Raw genomic sequence first — 18,841 nt, forward strand, 5'->3', positions numbered from 1 at the left:
CTTCTGCTTTATTGTCAAATAGGTGCTCTTGGTTTAAGGGTGCATTCAGTAATTTTGCTTTGACATGATCTGGCAAGTTTGGTTCCTTAAGCCAAGCATGCCTTCTAAGAACAGACCCAATAACAGTAGCCCTACAAGATGCTTCTAAAGCAGCAAAACCACACTGCAAAGTATGTTTACCAACTTGGTTAGCAGAATGCATTAACTCTTGCAAATCTTTGTGTTCTGCACAGTCAGGAATCAACATCATTTTTTGTTTAATTAGCCCCATAATATGCTGCTGATATTTTAACACATGAAACTGGCAATTTAAAGCCCTAATGGCCAGAATAGCAGAGTTGCATTCCTTCTTACCCCATCTGTCTAAAGCCCTAGAATCCCTGTCAGAAGGGGTAGGATTCTTGGCAGTAGCAGCCTTAATGCCTTTTGGTCCTTGGGAAATGGTCTCTGGATCCGCAGTAGGAATCTTGAAAAGGAATTTGAGAGAGTCAGGTACTCTATAGTACCAGTCAGGTTTCCTGGGAGCTGGAGGCAAAGTATCCGGGGTAAGGCTAGATTCCAAGAAAACATCATCTACAATCTCCAGAACAGTAGGGACAGCTAGAGGCCTGTGTTGAGGCAGGTTTAAAAATTCCCTGAGTGTCTTTTTGGACTGAGAGTAGTCCTGGCTTTCCCAGCGGAAATGCTCCCTAAGGGTATGCAGGGTTTCACTAAAAGAAAAATCTTCTGGAGGGGAAGCAGAGGGAATGGAATCCTCTGCGTCAGAATCCTCATAGGTAGATAAGGGTATGTCCTGGTAGTCAGAAGGAACAGAGATATCAGATTCCTGATCAGAAGAATCAGAAGGAAAATCAGTTCTAGGTCTCTTTGAGGGGGAAGGCTGGCTTCCCCTAATTAAAGTAATAAGATCTTCAGCCATTCTAATCATTTGTTTTTTGAGGCCTGTGTGTCTGAGAATGCACTTTGGTCATCGGTTTCCTAGGCGTAGTGCAAATTTTAGGCCTGAGAAATTCGGTATTTTTGGCTTGAAATGAAGTTGTCAGTTTAATATGAAAATCGGTAGGCCTGAATACACCCTCAGAAGCCGGTGCCTGCACAGCGGCTCCAGACCCATCCAAGTTAGAGACATCCGCAGGTTCCATAGTCGAAGAAGCATCTCGTGGCATACCAGACTCTGAATGGATCTCAGTAGAGGCCTGCGAATCTGTAGACGCGGGTATCAGGAGCTGCGAAAGTGCCCGAGTGCCGGTGGACTGGCGACTAGCTTAATGGTAGCGTTGTCGGTAGTTTTGGACCTATGCGGTCTGTCTCTGTCTTTATCCTTACGTTTTTTTTCGGTAGATAGGCTTACCAACTCCATTTCGGAGTATGGAGATCGAAAGCGAAAGTATTTAGCTACAGAAAATGCCCGACGGATAGTTCGGGCACTGAACAAGGCACAAAACCGACAGCAAGGGACGTCGTGGTCTCGGCCTAAACAGTTGACGCAGTAAGAATGAAAATCTCTATGAGGTATTTGCTTTTCACAGGCAAGACAATTATTAATTTTTTCTGACATCGGTTAGAGCAAGAAAAAAGGATCCCAACGGGGTACTTATCTTTTAGAAGACTTCAGTCAAACTCGAAAATGAAAATTTCAGAAGTTGGCCGACCGGCACTTGCAAACTGCTTCTGCTTCAAGAATTGCATGGCAACAAAGACTGATGTAATGAGGTCGGCTGTATGTTTTATACCCCTGACGACCTGACGTCATGAAAGAAGCGACAGCATCCGATGCAGAAATCCCAAGACTCTGGTATTCAGGCTGGCTGAGGGCTACCTGCAGGCGGATAACCCAAATGTGATGACTGCAACAGTGAAACATGAAGAACATCTAGCCTTAGCTCCTTTTGGTCCCTGTGTAATGACCTCCGGGTCTGCACCAGGATTTCTGTACAGGTATTTGTGAGAATCTGGTACTCTAATACCAGTCAGGTTTTCTGAGAGCAGGTGGGAGGCCATCAGGAGTTAAACTGGATTCCTGGAAGGCATCATCAACCACCTCTAAGATAGGAGAGATGCCTAAGGGTCTATGCTGGGCCAGGTCCTTTTCTTAGACTGAGGGAAGTCCTGGGATTCTCAGTGGAAATGTTCCTTGTGGGTGTGAAGGGTTTCCCCAAAGGAAAGATCTTCTGGTGGGGAAGCAGACGGAAGGGATTCCTTTGCATTTGAATCCTCATAAGCAGTCAGAGGTTGTTGTTCCTCTTCAAACTCTGAATAATCAGATTCCTCAGAATCCTGTTCTGTGACTATATCAGGAGAAAGGTCTCTTTTCCTTTTAGAAGTTGTGGCCTGACTACCCCTGATAAGGGAGATAAGATCCTCTGCCATTTTAAGCATTTGTGTCTGGGGAGGAGGAGCAAGAGTAAAATGGTGGCTAGAGGTAGTTTTCCTGGGAATGGCCTTGCCTCTAGGCCTAAGTGAATCCATCGGACTGAGAGGAACAGTAGTCAGAAGAGAATACTTTGTTTTTTGTCTGGAATCGGTAGTGTGAAAGGCCTCCTCGGAAGCTGGTGCCTGCATTGCGGCTCCAGACCCAACCGATGCAGAGACAACCAAATGCTTGGAAGACTAAGAAGACTTCTGCGACATACCGGACCCTGAACGGGTCTCAGTAGAGGCCTGTGAAGGTATCGAATCAGGCATCAGGGGCTGCAAAAGCTCCTCACTGAATTCTGGAGAACTGATGACCTGCTTAGTGGTAGCATCATCGGAAGGCTTGGCCTTGTGTGGTCTGTCTCTATCTTTATCCTTACATTTCTTCGGAATGTCTACGGAAGGTTGGCTGACTGACGCCATTTCAGAATGCGAAGATGGAAGATGAGACTCCCTGGCTACAATAAGAGCTCTATGACAAATGGTTCTCGTATTAAAGAGGGCACAGAATCAGCAATGGGGGACGTCGTGATCTTGGCCTAAACAAGTGGTGCAGTATGAGTGGAAGTCTCAGTGTGGCATTTGCTTTCCACAGGCGAGACAATTGCTAACTTTTTTGGACATCGGTTAGTGCAAGAAAAAAAAGGATCTCCAACAGGGTACTTAGCTTTAGACACTTTCAGCTGTAAATCAAAACTCTGGCAGTGACCGACCGGCATACTTGTGAACTGCTTCTGCTATGGGCTCCATGGTAAGAAAGACTGATATAATGGCGTCGGCTGCTCTCCTTGATAGCACTGATGTCAGACAGCATGCAACAGCAACCGACACAGAAAAAGCATGGACTCTGGTATTCGCACTGGCTGAGGGCTACCACAGCAGGGATAACCCAAAGGTGATGACTGCAACAGTGAAACATGAAGAACATCTACTATGTGAGACCATAGGGAGGGAAACCAAACTTGGCGAGGCCAGAATGGGGCGACGAGGATCACAGTGCTCCCCAGCCTGCGAGATTTCAGAAGAAACTTCGAAATGAAAGGAAGTAGGGATAAGCATACAGAAGACCTGGAGGCCAAGCATGGACCAGTATATTTCTGGGGGCTTCCCCCTGAGGGGGGTTCAGAGCGAAGAACTCGCTGCATTTTGCGTAGGAAGGAGATGCGAAAAGATCACAGCAAGGACAACCCCACTTTAGGAAGATTTTTCCGCTACAGAAGGATTCAAAGACCACTTGTAAGGCATCATAACTGAACTACTGAACCTGTCCGCGAAGATGCTGGACTGCCCCGGGATGTGAGTTGCCACCAGAAAATGGCCGGTAGAGATCACCCATTCCCACACTCTCATGGCTTCAGGACATAAGGGATAAGATCTGGTTCTCCCCAGTTTGTTGATGAACCAGACCATCGACATATTATCTGTCTGAATCTCAATTGTCCCTAGAGGGAGATGGGCATGAACAGCCTGCAATACAAGAAGGACCGCCCTCATCTGTAGGACACGGGTATGCAAAGCCGGTCTCGGTTGGGGACCACGTGCCTTGGACTGTCCTTCCCGAACAATTCCCCCCTCACCCTAGCTGGGAGGCATCCGTGGTCACCATGGCTATAGGAAAGGATGGAATAAAAGGGCGTCCCCTGATTACATCGGGGGACTGAATCCACCAATGAAGAGAGTTCTGGCATACTCGGGAGATTCGAACTGAATATGAGAATGACAGATCTAACAGGGACCACTGAACAGCAAACGCCCACTTCAGAATCCGCATGTGAAGGCGCGCTAAGGGTAATAGACTGATTGTGGCCACCGTAGACCCCAATGCCCTTAGTACTGTTCCTGCTGTCAGACCTTGGGCTTGAAGAACATATAGAACATGCAATTTCAGACTGTATATCCTATCTGGGGTGAGGAAATCTTTCATTTGGATCGTGTCCAACCGAGCCCCAATGAAGTCCAAGATCTGAACCAGGGTCAGTGATGCCTTGTTGAGATTAATGGTGATGCCCAGTCTTTTCACTAGCAAGAGGAAACAGTCCCTGGTTTGGCAAAGTAGATGCTTGAAGGGATAGTGAAGAGCCAATCGTCCAGGTATGGGAAGACCAGAATACCCTGAAGCCTCAGGTGAGCTGCTACTACTGCTATGACCTTGGTGAACACCCTGGGAGCTGTGGTGAGACCAAAGGGAAGGGCTCTGAACTGATAATGATTGGCTCATAGCCGGAAGCGGAGAAACCTTTGGGGGCACCTGTCCATCTTGATATGATAGTAGTACGCGTCCTGGAGGTTGAACAAGCCATTCCAATCGTTCGCCTGCAAAAAGAGCAGGACGGATTGAAGGGTGACCATCTGGAATTTCACCTTGGCTACCAACAGGTTCAAGGTGGAAAGGTGCAGAATGGGCCTTAGTTCCCCCATTTTCTTTGGCACTAAAAAGAACCTGGAATAAATGCCGGATCCGGACTGGTCTTGGGGGACAGGCTGGCTGACTCGTTTTCCTAGCAGCATCCTCCCTTTGCGCGGGTGGAACATTCGGGAGGTGCTTCAGTGGTCATGGTGGTTTGTTGAATGGGATGGAATACCCTCTGGATATAATCTGCAACACCCTCTGATCTGTTGTAACGGACTCCCATGCCGCTGGGTGAAGCGATATTCAACCCCCGACTGCCTCCAAAGATGAGCAGTCTGAGAAAGGTTCTCGGGACCTGAAGTTTCTCGGGCACCCTGTACCCCTAGGGCGGCATCCATCATAACCCCCTCTGCGGCAAGGTGAGTCCTGAGTGTCCCGGGAAAATACCCGAGACTTTTGAACCACATCTTCTTCATCCCACGCTGATTACTTGAGAAGGATCTTTGAAGGGAGGAGAAGCGGATCCCGATGGCAGACCGTGTCTTCCTGTCCTTCTCACTCTGGACCAGTGTCTCTCTGACTGACTTCCCCAAAAAGGGAAGAACGATCATAAGAGGCATTCATAATGGATGCTTTGAAGGGTTCCAAGAATTGAGAAAGCCGGAGCCAGGCATGGTGCCTAATGGCAACACCAATACCAGGCGCCCTCCGTACCATGGGAGAGGAGACACATGGACGCATTTGCCACAGGCTTGAGAGTGCCCATCCGAGCACAGAATATCTTTTTATCCCCCGCTAACATGGACTCTGGGGTCGGCTCAGCGATATCCTTGACCAAGTCTCGGTGCAGTCGAATGACGTGTGCCATGTAGTTCAGCTCCCTTACAGAGAAGGTCGCTGAAGCATACACCCGCTTCCCAAAATGGTCCATTGCCCTTGACTCTCGGTCAGGAGAATGAACTGTAGAGCTCTTCTGCGCGAACTCTTCCTTAGTGGCAGCTGCCATAACCATAGAATCCACGGGAGATCCCTTGTTCCAGTAAGCTCTGTCTGAGGGAGGGCTAAGTACTTTGTCCAGGTGCTTAGGGATAGGCTCCACGATGTCTGGTTCCTTCCATGCCCGAGATGTCGGAGGAGTTCCATGATGTCTCCAAAGGAGACATCCTCGAAGGTGACCTTGGGGAACCTTCCCCTTCTTCCAAAACAGTGTTTTCGATGAGGGACTCCAGTGGGGAGTCCAGATACCTCCTCTTACACGTTCATTTGCGAGGAACCTGCTCAGTGGGACCTTCTGGGGAGGACTCGCAAACCTCCTGCTGCTCCCTCGGGGGAGCTTTCTGAGGCAAAATGGGCACAGGCTGTCCCTGACACGACAAGATGGTCGGGACCGCACCCAAAGCAAAGGGAGTCGGGACAGAGTCTGAGGACAAGATGATCAAGGGTCTCGATGACACTAAGAGAACCCTCTCCACCACGTCAAAGGATGAAGGAGAATGGACCTCCTGGAAAATACTGGCTGGAACCGTTCCCCTCTAACCTGACAAGGGAGTCAGAGCCAAGATACCAAGGGAAGTACTGTGCTCTGAAAGGCTCGGAGACAACAGCAATCCCTCGGATCTGACCCAGAGACAACGACTCGGAGAGCTCAGATCTGACATGCTCAAGGCAATGGCCGGCGCTGAGGATGAAGGTACCCATTGGCACCACCCCCCCGCCCCCAAAAGGTCCTCAGATCCAGGGTCTCCGAAACCGCAGGTCGGATCGGAGAAGGAGTTATTGGCATAAAAAAGGACTGCAAGCTTCCCTCCTTCAGATGGAGAGGGCGCTTGCAAGACCCCCAACTGGATTTGAGTGCAGATAAATCTCCGCATCATCTTGTTCATCTTTGCTTCACTCAGGCTCTGGGCAGAGCAGGAGGATGAAGCCAAAGAAACTGGTCGAGAATGCCAGTGAGGGAGGGACCTAACCAGCGACTTGGCCCGCAATTCCTCTAGCTCAGGGGAGAACCTTAGGGATCGAAGCCGGGGAGATCCGAGCCTAGTAAGAGTCCTAACTTTGGCTGGTGGGCCAGCCAGGGCCGAGCAGTCTGGAGACCGCTTCCACAGCTCATCTCTCTTGCTCTTCTCCCCTTCCCCAGACATCTTGGTAGGAATCTGAGTCCCTGAGGTCAGGAAAGAGGAAAAAGACACAGCTGCTGTCCCTGAAGAGGGGCGCAGGGGCTACCGTCCCCAAGGAGGAAAGTAGTCCTTTTAAGGTCAATTTGTCCCTCTTGTCCTTCAGTGCTCTGGGGTTGAACCCAGCACAGATAGGAGGTCTGAAGGTGTGCCGTGCCCAGGCACATTACACACAGTTTGGCCATCAGTCGGGGAAAGCTTATGGCCATACTCCATACTCTGTGCACTTCCTGAATCCTGATTTAGGGGCTTCAGACATCCCTAAATAGGTCAGGCACACTCCCATATGCACACAAAAAAGATAGGCCTAAAGGGAAAGGAGAGAGAAGTTTTTTTTTTTTTTTTTTTTACCAACGACTGTCACAGGGAGGGAAAGGATAGAAGCGAGAGAAAGAAACTTTAAGAAAGATAGAGAAAAGAGTAAAACGATAAAAAAAAAAAAAAAAAAGCACTTCCACTATCACTTTATGCCTAGAGCTCGGACCATGCTGCTTGCTTTTCCAGCAGCAAACAAGATGTGAAGGGAGGAAGGAGACAGGGGGCATTATGGATAAGGGGAGGAGCTTGGAGCTCAGATCAGATGCCGGAAAAGCGGTCGTGATGGATCCGATACAGATCCGTAACCCACAGGTTGAAGACCAAATGAAGTCAACTACTTCAGATGTAAATTTGAGTCTACACCCAGATATTATTTAGGTATAAGCGTTGATAGTAGAATTATTAAAAATATCATTAGTAGTAACTGGAAAATTATCTTGTGACATGAAGTCTTGGCAAAACACTGGGAACTAGTCCGTACTTTGTGGCAAAGAAAAAAGGTAATATAAAGCAGTTATTAGAACACAGGGATACTAAAATACCTTATACTGACAAAATTAGTGGTATGTATAAATGTCAAGAGTTGTAACGTGTGTATATACATGAGGGACCTTATATAGCATTAGATCACCTGGACAAAAGTATAAGGGTTCCAGGTAGATTTAATTGTTCTACCTCTGGCATAGTTTACATTGTTTAATAAAGTTTCTTCTTTGGCTGAGCTTTTTCCTGAGCACTTTCCAGTGTTTTTTTTTTTTTAATTAACTGAAAGACTAGGAGTCACATCAAGAAATTAAGAACATAAATTTGAAGGAACTGAAGCAAATTACCTGATGCAAAGCTATACAGGGAATACAAAAATAGATTACAGTTTACCTAAAATTGCTTCCTTGTTTATTTGCCCTCCCTGTTATCACAATCACTGGAAGAAAATCATTGTTGGATTTTGTGATTACATAAGTTTGGAAATACTAAGTTCAGGTTTTGATATGGAACTTTGTTAAGGAATGAGAAATATAGTTTATAGCACTTAAATGAACAGTGGTAAACACTCACCTTGCAAGCTCGATAGAGGAACTTCTTATCCTGAGTAAGCCGATAGAGTGATAAAAATGAATACCCATTACCAGCTGATCCATGACACAGTCCATAGCCTTTTCTCAAAAGGCCTCGCTGCCAAATTACATCACTGCATTCAATACTATCCTTCAAGTACTTCTCGTCTTTAAAGACCTGAAAAAAAATAATAGAAAGAGGAAGGGAAGAAGAAGGCAGAATCAAAAGAATATATTAAGTATGCTACTTCAACATACACAAAAAATGGATTACTTCTATAAAATACAATATCTAAATAAATAAATCAAACATTTTTCCATCAGGTCTGCATTTCCACTAAGAACATTGTGTAATATCATGCAATATCTAGTGCTGGTGATGAGACAAGTGTGCAGCGGTCACTGTGTTAGATATGTAAAGTTAACATGCATGTGAGAATGCAAGTCTAGAGGTACATGCTTATAGTGCACCCTAGGGAGGTCAGTAGGTCCTTTACAAAGGCCAGGAGCTTGAGCAGCTTTTCCTGACTGTCTGCCTGAATTAGGCAGTCATCTATGTATGGGTAAATTTGAATATTTCTTTGCCTACAAAAAGCAATGGCGGGAGTCAGGCATTTTGTGAAAACTCTGGAAGCAGTAGAGAATCCAAACGGAAGCACAGAGAACTGAAAGTGCAGAGATCTTGCCCTGAAACAAAGATATTTCCTGCATGATTCCCTGATTGGGATGTGTAGGTAGGCCTCTTTTAGGTCTAGGGTAGCTAGCCAGGCATCCTTGGAGAGCATAAGTGGTAGTTGCTGAAGAGTGAGCATTTTGAATTTTGGTATCAACAGAAAGTGTTCAGAATGGATAAATCGAGGCTGGGGCGCCAGGTGCCCTCTTTTCTGGGTACCAGGAAGAGCCTGGAGTAGAAACCTTGGCCTATCTGCTCTGCAGGAACGTGCTCTATTGCCCTCATGGAGAGCAGGGAAATGACTTGCTTTTTGGCCTCTGCCCACTGGTTTGGAGGTAGATCTGGGAACCCTTTTCGGGTTTGTAAAGTGTGGAAAGAAAATCTGTATCCCTGGGACACTACGCTGAGGACCCAGCGGTCGTTGGTAATGGTGGCCCAGGTGCTTGCGTGGATGGAGTTTTCCTCCCAGGGGCAAGTGCAGGTGGGCAGAGGGAGGGGGTGGAAGTGGAGAGTCATTGTGAGTTCTTACCATGAGGGGGTGGCTTTGCACTCCCTGGTTTAGAAGTGGAGGCACTCAATTGCTTTGCTCTGTGCATTCCCAGTGGCTGTTGTCTGGGAGTGGTCTGCTTCCTCGGGGTCTGGGCTGAACTGACCTGGAGGGGGCAGGAAAGGACCAGTGTTTAGAGGGGCAATGCCTACTGAACCTGGGTGGCTGGACCTGCAGGAAATACTTAACTGTCTGCATAGATTTAGCTTTTTCTTCCATCTTTTTTTAAGACCTCCTCTGCCTTGGTGCCAAATAAGTTGTCTGTGCAAGGGTACATCCAATAGTTTAGATTTGACATGGTCTGGCAAGGGCTGTTTCCTTTAATCCAAGCATGCCTTCCAAGGACAGAACCGGTGACTGCTGCCCTGCAAGATGCTTCTAGGGTATCAAAACCACAGTGTAAGGTGTGCTTATTTACTTGACTTGCAGAATTCATCGAGTCTTGCAACTCTATCTTCTGCACAAGCAGGAAAAGCTGATATTTTTTGTTTGAGGAGTTCCATGGTATGCTGCTGCAATTTTAACATATTGAACTGACAATTTAGTGCTCTAATAGCAAGAGTAGCTGAGGTGTATACTTTCTTTTACCCGATCTGTCTAATGCTCAGGAATCCCTATCTGAGGGGGTGGGATTCTTAGCAAAAGTTTCTTTAATTCCTTTAGGCCCTTGGGAGATAACCTCAGGGTGAGCAGTAGGATTTTTAAAAAGAAATTTGTATCTGTAATACCCGTCAGGTTTCCCAGGAGCGGGAGGGAGGGTGTCAGGAGTTAAACTAGATTCCATGAAAACATGATCCACAACATCCAGGACAGAAGGAATGGCCAGGGGACTGTGCTGTGGAAGATCTAAAAATTCCCTGAGTCTCTTTTTAGACTGAGGGTAGTCCTAACATTCCCAATGGAAAAGCTCCCTTAAAGTATGAAGGGTTTCCCATAAGGAAAAATCTGTGAGTGGAGAGGCTGAAGGAATGGATTCCTCTGCAACAGAATCCTCAAACAGAGATGGGTTGCATGTCTTCATATTCAAAGGCATCGGGAGTCATCGGACTCCTGTTCAGATAAGACTACTGGGGACAAATCTCTTTTTCTTTTGGTAGTGGGTAGCTTGGCTTCCCCTGATCAACAATATAAGGTCTTCTGCCATTTTAAGCATTGGAGACTGAGGCAAGGAAGCAGGTGCCTGAGACAGGGTCGTCGATTTCTTGGGTGTGGTTTGTACCCTGGGCCTTAGAAACTCAGCAATATTCAAAAGAACAGAAGATGCGAAAGAAGCAGTCAGTTTGTGTCACGAATCGGTAGTGCGAGGTACTTCCTCAGAAGCCGGTGCCTGCTCAGCGGCTCCGGACACATCCAAGGTAGATACAACCGCAGGATCCTTAGTCGATGAAGAGTTTGTAGCATATCGGACTCCGAAAGGGTCTCGGTAGTGGCCTGTGAATCCACAGAAGCGGGCATCAGGGGCTGCGAAAGCACCTCACTAAGGACCAGAGAACTGACGACTAGCTTAACGAAAGCGTCATTGGTAGGCTTGGACCTGTGCACTCTGTCTTTATCCTTACATTTTTTCAGAAGATCTGATGTCGGGCAGCTTACCTAAGCCACATCAGAAATTGAGGACTGAGGGCGAAAATATCTAGCTACAATAAGGGCCCAATGACATATAGTTCTGGAGATGAACAAAGCACAAAAGCGATAGCGGAGGACGTTGTGGTCTGGGCCTAAGCAAGTGACACAGTAAGAATGAAATTCACGGTGTGATATTTGCTTGCCACAGGTGAGACCATTGTTAACTTTTTGACAACGGGTAAAGCAAGAAAAAATTATCCCCAATGGGGAACTTAGCTTTAGAAGACTTCAACTTCAATTCGGAAAATGAAACTCAGGTAGCCGCTGACTGGCACTCATGCAAAATGCTTCGGCTTCGGGCTCCTCGGCGAGAAAGACTGATGTAATGGCGTCGGCTGCCTTACTTTATACTATGGACTATCTGACATCAGTCCTGAAGTGACAACAACCGATGCAGAAATACTTTGCCTCTGGTATTCGGACTGACTGAGGGCTACCCTGGCAGGGATAACCCAAATGTGATGGCTACAAAAGTGAAACACGAAGAACATCTTGAAGGCCAGACAGACCGTCCCAAAGAGATTAAAAAGTGATGTCAGTTAGAAGTGTCAAGTGTCACATGCTGGCTAGTTGCTCTTGGTGAAGGGTAGAGCTTCCTAGTGCCTAAGAGCTACGTCCACATTCCAAACTTAATTGAGGGGGGAAGGAGGGAAGGAATACTGCAACATGGAAGAGAAGGACATCTACGGTTATGGTAAGATTTTACACAACTATTCTATGTCCTGTTATTCCTATGTTGCAGTATTCTTAGTGTGGGAGAGTACCACAGCTTATTTAGAGGGAAGGGTGGAGGTAGAAGTGGAAGATTCCAGGAACCCCTGCAGGATTGTTCTAGCAAAATCTGGCCTGGCTCTGGAGACTTGGTCCAGCTTGTAGTGTTTGGTGACGGTGTGAATAGTGGACCAGGTGACTACTTCCATAATGGAAGCTGTATCCAGCCCTTTGGGGAAGGTTTTGGAAGTAGCCATGCCTCTGGTGGAATGAGCTCTCACTCCATGGGGTAAGTGCTTGCCATGGTATGAGTAGCAGAAGAAATGGATTTTCTGATCCAATACAAAACAGTTTGCTTGGAGATTGCCTTGCCCAGAGCTCTGGGATGGAAGAAGACAAATAGTTGGTTAGATTTTCTGAAGGACTTAGTTTTGTCTAGATAGAATCTCAATTGTCCGTGTACATCCAGGGAATGGAGAATTCTCTCACTACTGTTGGTTGGGGTGAGGAGGAAGGTAGGCAAGTGAACACACTGATTTAAGGACAGTTCGTTGACCACTCTGGGCATGAAGGAAGGGTTAGTAAGCAAGGTTACCCTGTCCTTATGGAAGGTTGTGTAGGGGAGCAGGCCATGAGAGCTTATAACTCTGACACACTTCTGGCAAAAGTGATGGCCACCGACAGTGCAGTCTTCCACATACACAGTTGTAAAGAAGCATTGCTAGCTGGCTCGAAGGGGGCCAATGTTAGTTTTTCCAGGACAAATGTAAGGTCCCAGGGTGGTTGTATGGGTTTTCTAGGTGGTCTGATGTGTAAAAACCCTCTCAGGAAATGTTTTACATCTAGTCTGGATAGCAAAGAGGGATCTATTGGCAGGCAAGCTGAAATGGCTGAAAGGTGCACTTGCACTGAAGAGTAAAAAAGGCCATAATGAGTTCACACACATAAGCAAGGACTAGGGAAGGGTCTGCTTGGCTGGGGTCCCTTTCCTTATGTAGACACCATTTGGAGAATCTCTCCCATTTGGATAAATATGACTTTCTAGTAGCAGGTTTCCTGGCCTCCCTCAGGACTGTAAGCATGTCCTCTGAGTAGTGGTGTCTAAAAGGGATTAGAAGTTTATCACCCAGAGTGTAACTGCCAACATCTGTAGGCGAGTATGGATTAGGGTTCCCTTTTGTTGTGTGAGTAGGTCCACCTTGTTCGGTAACTTGTGGTGATTGCCCTTGGCCAGTTAGAGAATTAGGAGGAACCTGTGTTGCCCTGGCCAGTAGGGGGTCACCAGCAATATTTTTGGTTTGTCCTTCCTGATTTTCAGTAGGACCTTCTGGATTAGAGGGAAGGGTGGGAAAGCATATAGAAACAGTCACTTGCGTGGAATGCTGAAAGCATCTACTCTCCAGGCAAGTGGGGAGTGATCCTTGGTGCAGAAACTGTGCAATTGTCTGTTCTGGGAGGAGGCAAACAGATCTACCTGAGGAGTGCCCCACCGGTGGAGAACGTTTAGAAAGGTCTCTCTGATCAATATCCACTCGTGCTGTAGAAAGGATGTTCTGCTGAGAATATCTGCTTGTTTGTTGTCCTGAAAGGGGATGTATGAGGACTGCAGGCACAAGTTGTGCCTGGATGCGAGGTCCCAAATTTGCAGTTATTCTGCAAAGGAGGTAAGCTTTGGTCCCTCCTTGTTTGTTGAGGTACCACATAACTGTGGTGTTGTTTGTGAATATTAGAAGGGGGCTCAGGTGGAGAGAAGGAAGAAAAGCCTCCAGGGCCAAAAGAACTGCAGTCATTTCCCTGACATTGATATGCTTCTTCTGAAGGGTAGGATTCCATGCCTCCTGAAGCCTTTGCAGGTGGCTCCCCACCCTAGGTCTGATGCATCTGTGTGCATGAATTGGGTTGGGGAGGGGATTTGGAGTTGTAATCCTGGGTTGTGAAGGATTTGTTGAATCCACCACCTTAGTACCGATTTGAGGCAGGGCAGAAAGGGATTTTTTTTCTCCAGGAAGTGTTGGTGTTGTGACCACACGTTTGTGAGGTACGACTGGAACTTCTGCATGTGCATTCTAGCTAGGGGAAGCATAGAAAGGGTGGCTGCCATTAGCCCCAGAAGTTGCAGGAACTGCCTTGCAGAAATCTGGGGTTCTAGTAAAAGGGGTTTGAAAGTGAGTGGAGAGGGAGTGGACCTTTTCCTGGGAAAGAAAGCTCGCAATCAGATCTGCCCTGATTTTGCAGCCCAGAAAGATTCTGTCTTGCTGTGGGAGCAAGGAGGATTTGTTTAAGTTGAGGGTGAAGCCCAGGTTTTGAAGCAGGGTGATGGTGAACCGGCGATGATTTCAGAGGAGGACTTCTGTGTCTGCTAGAAGGAGAATGTCGTCTAGGTAGGGATAGATTTGGATACCTTGGGTCCTGCAGTAAGTAATGGCTCGGGCTAGGCATTTTGTGAATACCCTGGGCGCATTAGACAAACCAAAGGGCAATGCTGTGAACTGAAAATGAAAGCAAGGTCCAGTGAAACGTAAGAATTTTCTGTTAGGAGGGTTTTATGGGGATATGGAGATAAGCCTCCTTTAGATCCAGTGTGGCCACGAAGGCCTGGGCTGGGATTAGAGGGAGAAGAGTTGGAAGGGATAGCATTTTGAATGATGGAACTTTCAGGAATTGGTTTAGGAAGGATAGATCCAGTATAGGTCTCCAATGCCCATCCTTTTTGGGGACCAGAAAAAGTATTGGGTAAAAACCCTTTTCCTTCCTGTCCTGAAGGAACAGATTCAATTGTTCCTAGTTTTTGGAGGTCTAGGAGAATGTGAGGCAGGAGGTTGATGATTTTTTGGTGGAAAGGGAATGGGCCTTGGTATGGGTTCTTCCCTCCGAGAAAGGAAGTATCCTTTTTGAATGATAGTCAGTACCCACTGGTCTGATTTGATGGCTTTCCAAAATGGTAGACGGTGGGGTAGGTGGGCTGACAAAGGCAGATGGGCAAGGCAGTCCCGCATTATTGGCTGCATTTCTATCCTGAAATGGCTGTCTAGGAGTCAGTTGAAAGGTAAAAGGTCAGGAGTAGGTTTGTCTTCTGGTCCCTCTCCTGTGCCTGGTAGAGGAAGCGGTGCTAGAGGAAGGGGTTCTCCTGGCAAAAGAGGTTTTTGCAGGGGTAATTCCTGTAATACTTAGGAATATGGGACACAAGTAAATGCTTGATATCTTGCAGCTACTTACTCTTCTCCTGCAGGTTTTTAAAAAGTTCTGCATATTGTTTACCAAACAAAATGTTATGGTCTAATTGGGCATCCACAACTGTAGTTTTGAAGTCCTCAGGGAGTGGTTGTAGGCGAAGCCAAGAATATCTGCGGAGAACAGAAGCAGAAGCTGCCAACCTAGCGGAGGCCTCTACTGCATCATAACTGCACCTAATAGAATGTCTGGCTACCTGTGAATCAGAGACAGTTTAGATGTTACGTCTGAGTAGGGCAGTCAGGAGTGGCAGCTAGGAGATTAGAGGCTTGTGAAACAAGGTACAAGACACATTTTACCATGTGTGTCTGGTAACGATAGCACAGAAAACCAGGGTGGAGGAGGTGTACACTTTTTTCCCAATCCTGTCCATGCTTTTGCTGTCTTTATCAGTTGGCAGAAGAGATGCAGACAGAATTAGTCTGGTTTGCTTGTCGGGAGAGACAGCAATAACTGCAGGGTCTACAGGGGGAGGGGTTAACTAAGAATTTTTGTTCATCAGGTACCTTATAAAACCTATCTGGTCTTTTAGGTGCAGGTGGTTGAGAGTCTGGATTCTTGGATGTGGAGGTGAAAACATCCAGATAGGCAGGCAAGACAGGTGGGATGGTTGATGGGAGGGTGATTCCACTTGAAGGAGTTCAAAATATCTCCTCTGGGTGTCAGTCATCTTGGTAGTGTCCCACCTGAAGTACTCTTTCATCTTAGTTATAGTTTAACCAAAGGTAATGCCTTCCGGTGGGGAGTCCCCTTCAATGGATTCCTCATCTGGGGAATAGTATTCCAAAGGAGAGGTAATCTGAGAAGCATAAGAGATGAACTCTTCAGAAGAAGAGTAATAAGGTTTCTTCTCTCCATCTTGAGTACTTTGCAAGGGGAGAGAAGAGGCAGAGGCAGGCCTAGGGCTAAGCACTGGGATAATGGAGGGTGAAAAGGCTGTGGGCCTGAGAGCCATAAAAGCCTACATCAACGAGTCAGTGAATGTTTGCCAGTCTGGAACTCCCTCAGGGGTAGGAGTCAAATGTTTAGTTTTTTTGATTTTGCTTAGTAGGTGTAGGTCTGGGAGAAGGCCTAGGCTCTGAGGCCTGAGCTTCAGGAAATGGTGTCTTCGTAGGTTGTTTGACTGATCCTGGTTCCCACTTGACTTTGGTAGGGACCAACACCTGTGCCACCTCCATGAATGTGCCAACTGTTACTTCTGAAGTGGCTTCCTCTGTGGGAGCCGTCAAAGTAGTCGGTTCAGTCGGACGTCCCTCAACCCCTAGATCGGAAGTTGGCGGAATGTCCACTTTGGCCTTTTTCTGTGGTGGTTCAGTCGGAACGGTCAAATTGGGATTCATCCTAAGTGTAAGCTTTTTGAGGTTCTCTAAATATAAGTTTAGGGCAGCCAGACCGCTACGAAGGGTCTTTGGTACAAAAGATTGGCAAATGGAACAAGCAGTATGATCGTGTTCCTTCTCTAGACAAAAGACGCAATGGTCGTGGCATATCTTTATGCGGTATCCAACGCCCGCAACAGCATTTGCCCTTTTTATCTGACATTGGCTAATAAGTACAGCTAACCAAGCTCAAGCAAAAAGAATGAAAGATTTTCCCCAATAGGGTATTTAGCTTTTTAGAAGTCTTTGAATTTAGGAGCGAAGTGATCAATGTGACATCATCTGCGGCTGAAAAGTTCTGAGGTTCGTGTTTGCATACGTCAGATTTAAGGTCCCTGGTTTATGGCCCTACGTGCGACATCCCACGCACCTACAGCAACCAGGCTTAAGCTTTTGTATCGGAGCCGACGTTCGGATCGCCTGAGTGGGAAATCTCTACACTAAGAATACTGCAACATAGGAATAGAAGGACATCAAGATCACTACTAAAAACCAGAGTCAGGATTTGAGAAAAAAATGGACCAATAACAAAACTGCAGCCAATCAACGGACATATCTAGAAGTATGAAACAAGGTCAAAAGACAAATTAGGCAGGACAAACAAATATACTATAGCAATATCCAATCAAAACTTCAGAAAAACCTTCAGAAAAACCCACAAAAGTTCTGGACAGCCATAAAAAATTTTGCAACCAGGACATGTCAGTACCCCCTCCCCAGCAACTACCAATACTACAGAAAGTATAGCAATACCATTTAACATATACTATACAGAATCCATATTAGCCCTCACAACCACCCACTGCTCTTATCCTCCACCAACAACTTTTCTTTCCAACTTGTCTCAATAGGTACTATAAAAAAATAGGTAAAAAAAGCTTAAGCCTATTACACTAGCAGCTGACAATTTGCCAGCTGAATATCTTAAAATTGCCACTGAAGCCATCTCTTACCCAGTATCCATACACATAAATCGATCCATCACAGAATAGTCCCATCTATCTGGAAAATATCACATATCCCATTACAGAAAGGTGGCAATTCAACAGAACTGTCCAACTACCGACCTATAGCCATACTATCTCCACTATCCAAAACACTCGAAAGGCGTATCCATTCACAAATTCTAGACTATTATCTAATAGCCTTCTATCTACTACTCAGAATGGATTTTGGCCTAACCACAGTACTAACACTGCCCTTATCAGCTTTACTATTATTGACCACTATCGTGATGAAGGCAAACTAGGGTTCCTCAAGGGTCTATTCTGGGTCCTCTTCTGTTTACTGTAATTACTAACAAACTGCGTACTACCACCCTACAAGTCACCCTAATCCAGTATGCAGATGGCTCTGCTTTGATCTGTGAAGCTCAATCTCAACAACTTCAGCAGTCCTTCACATCAATTGAATCTCAGCTAGCTAATGCCCAACTTATACTTAACCCTAATAAAGCTCATGTTTTTTTATCCCACTAAAGCCCCAGACTCCCCCATTTCATTCAATATCTCATCAGCAAATTATATAAATATTTCACCAGTGTCACAAACCAAACTTCTTGGAGTAGTCATAGACCATAACATGAAATTTGACATACATATATCCCAAGCAATAAAAAGTACACAAAAAAACTAGGCACCCTATACAGGAATAAACACTTTGTAACTAAAAGTACAAGGGTCACCTTTGCCAGAACCCACCTCATCTCTACATTACTCATCGATTCTCTCTGACCTAGGAAAATTGAAAGCATGCTGCAATAAAACAGCAACATTTGCAACATATTCTAACTACAGGTCCCACCACTGAGTGCCATTAAAACAACTCTCAAGGCTAGAACTACCAAATCTACTAACATACAACTAGCTCACCATGCCCATCAAATAATTAACCAACCTGAAAACTCCAGCCCTTCAAAAGCTACTAAATCCCTACTCTAATAACCACATATTAAACATAACCAAATTTATTAAGGCTGTTGGTGACTCCCTCTACTCAAACTGTATATCCAAAATGTGGAATTCCTTGCCTCTAAACGTAAGATCAACTACCAGCATTCCAAATTCAATAAATAAATAAACTACTCAAAACCCACTTATCTAATTCATGGATCTGTTCCTATAGCAACCCTGGTTAGTTACAAACTTATTAGCAGCAGCTATAGAAATGAAAAATTTAATATGCAGTTTTTGTCAAGTTTTTTCTACGTTCAAACTCTGTGCCAATTCTTTATCTTTTCTAGTCTGTCAATCAATAATATTGTAAGGGAATTTGAAGCAAAAATTGTTAAAGTGATTGTTTTTGGTTGTTTAAATTTTATTTGTATTTTCTGTATCATGTAGTCTCTGCATCACGTAATAGT

At 45.8% G+C, this 18,841-nt stretch overlaps 1 protein-coding gene across 1 annotated transcript in view; it reads right to left on the reverse strand.

The window, feature by feature from the left end:
- The window catches only part of LANCL2 (LanC like 2), a 543,796-nt gene that overhangs the window by 122,399 nt on the left and 402,556 nt on the right, over positions 1-18,841 (reverse strand). The window contains exon 7 of the mRNA XM_044064819.1: positions 8,314-8,490. Within this exon, the coding sequence (XP_043920754.1) occupies positions 8,314-8,490 (177 nt within the window). The remainder of the gene's footprint in view (positions 1-8,313; positions 8,491-18,841) is intronic.

Source organism: Protopterus annectens, chromosome 3.part0 (assembly GCF_019279795.1).
Source record: "Protopterus annectens isolate FY-2018-M chromosome 3.part0, PAN1.0, whole genome shotgun sequence".
NCBI classification, from domain to species: domain Eukaryota; kingdom Metazoa; phylum Chordata; order Ceratodontiformes; family Protopteridae; genus Protopterus; species Protopterus annectens.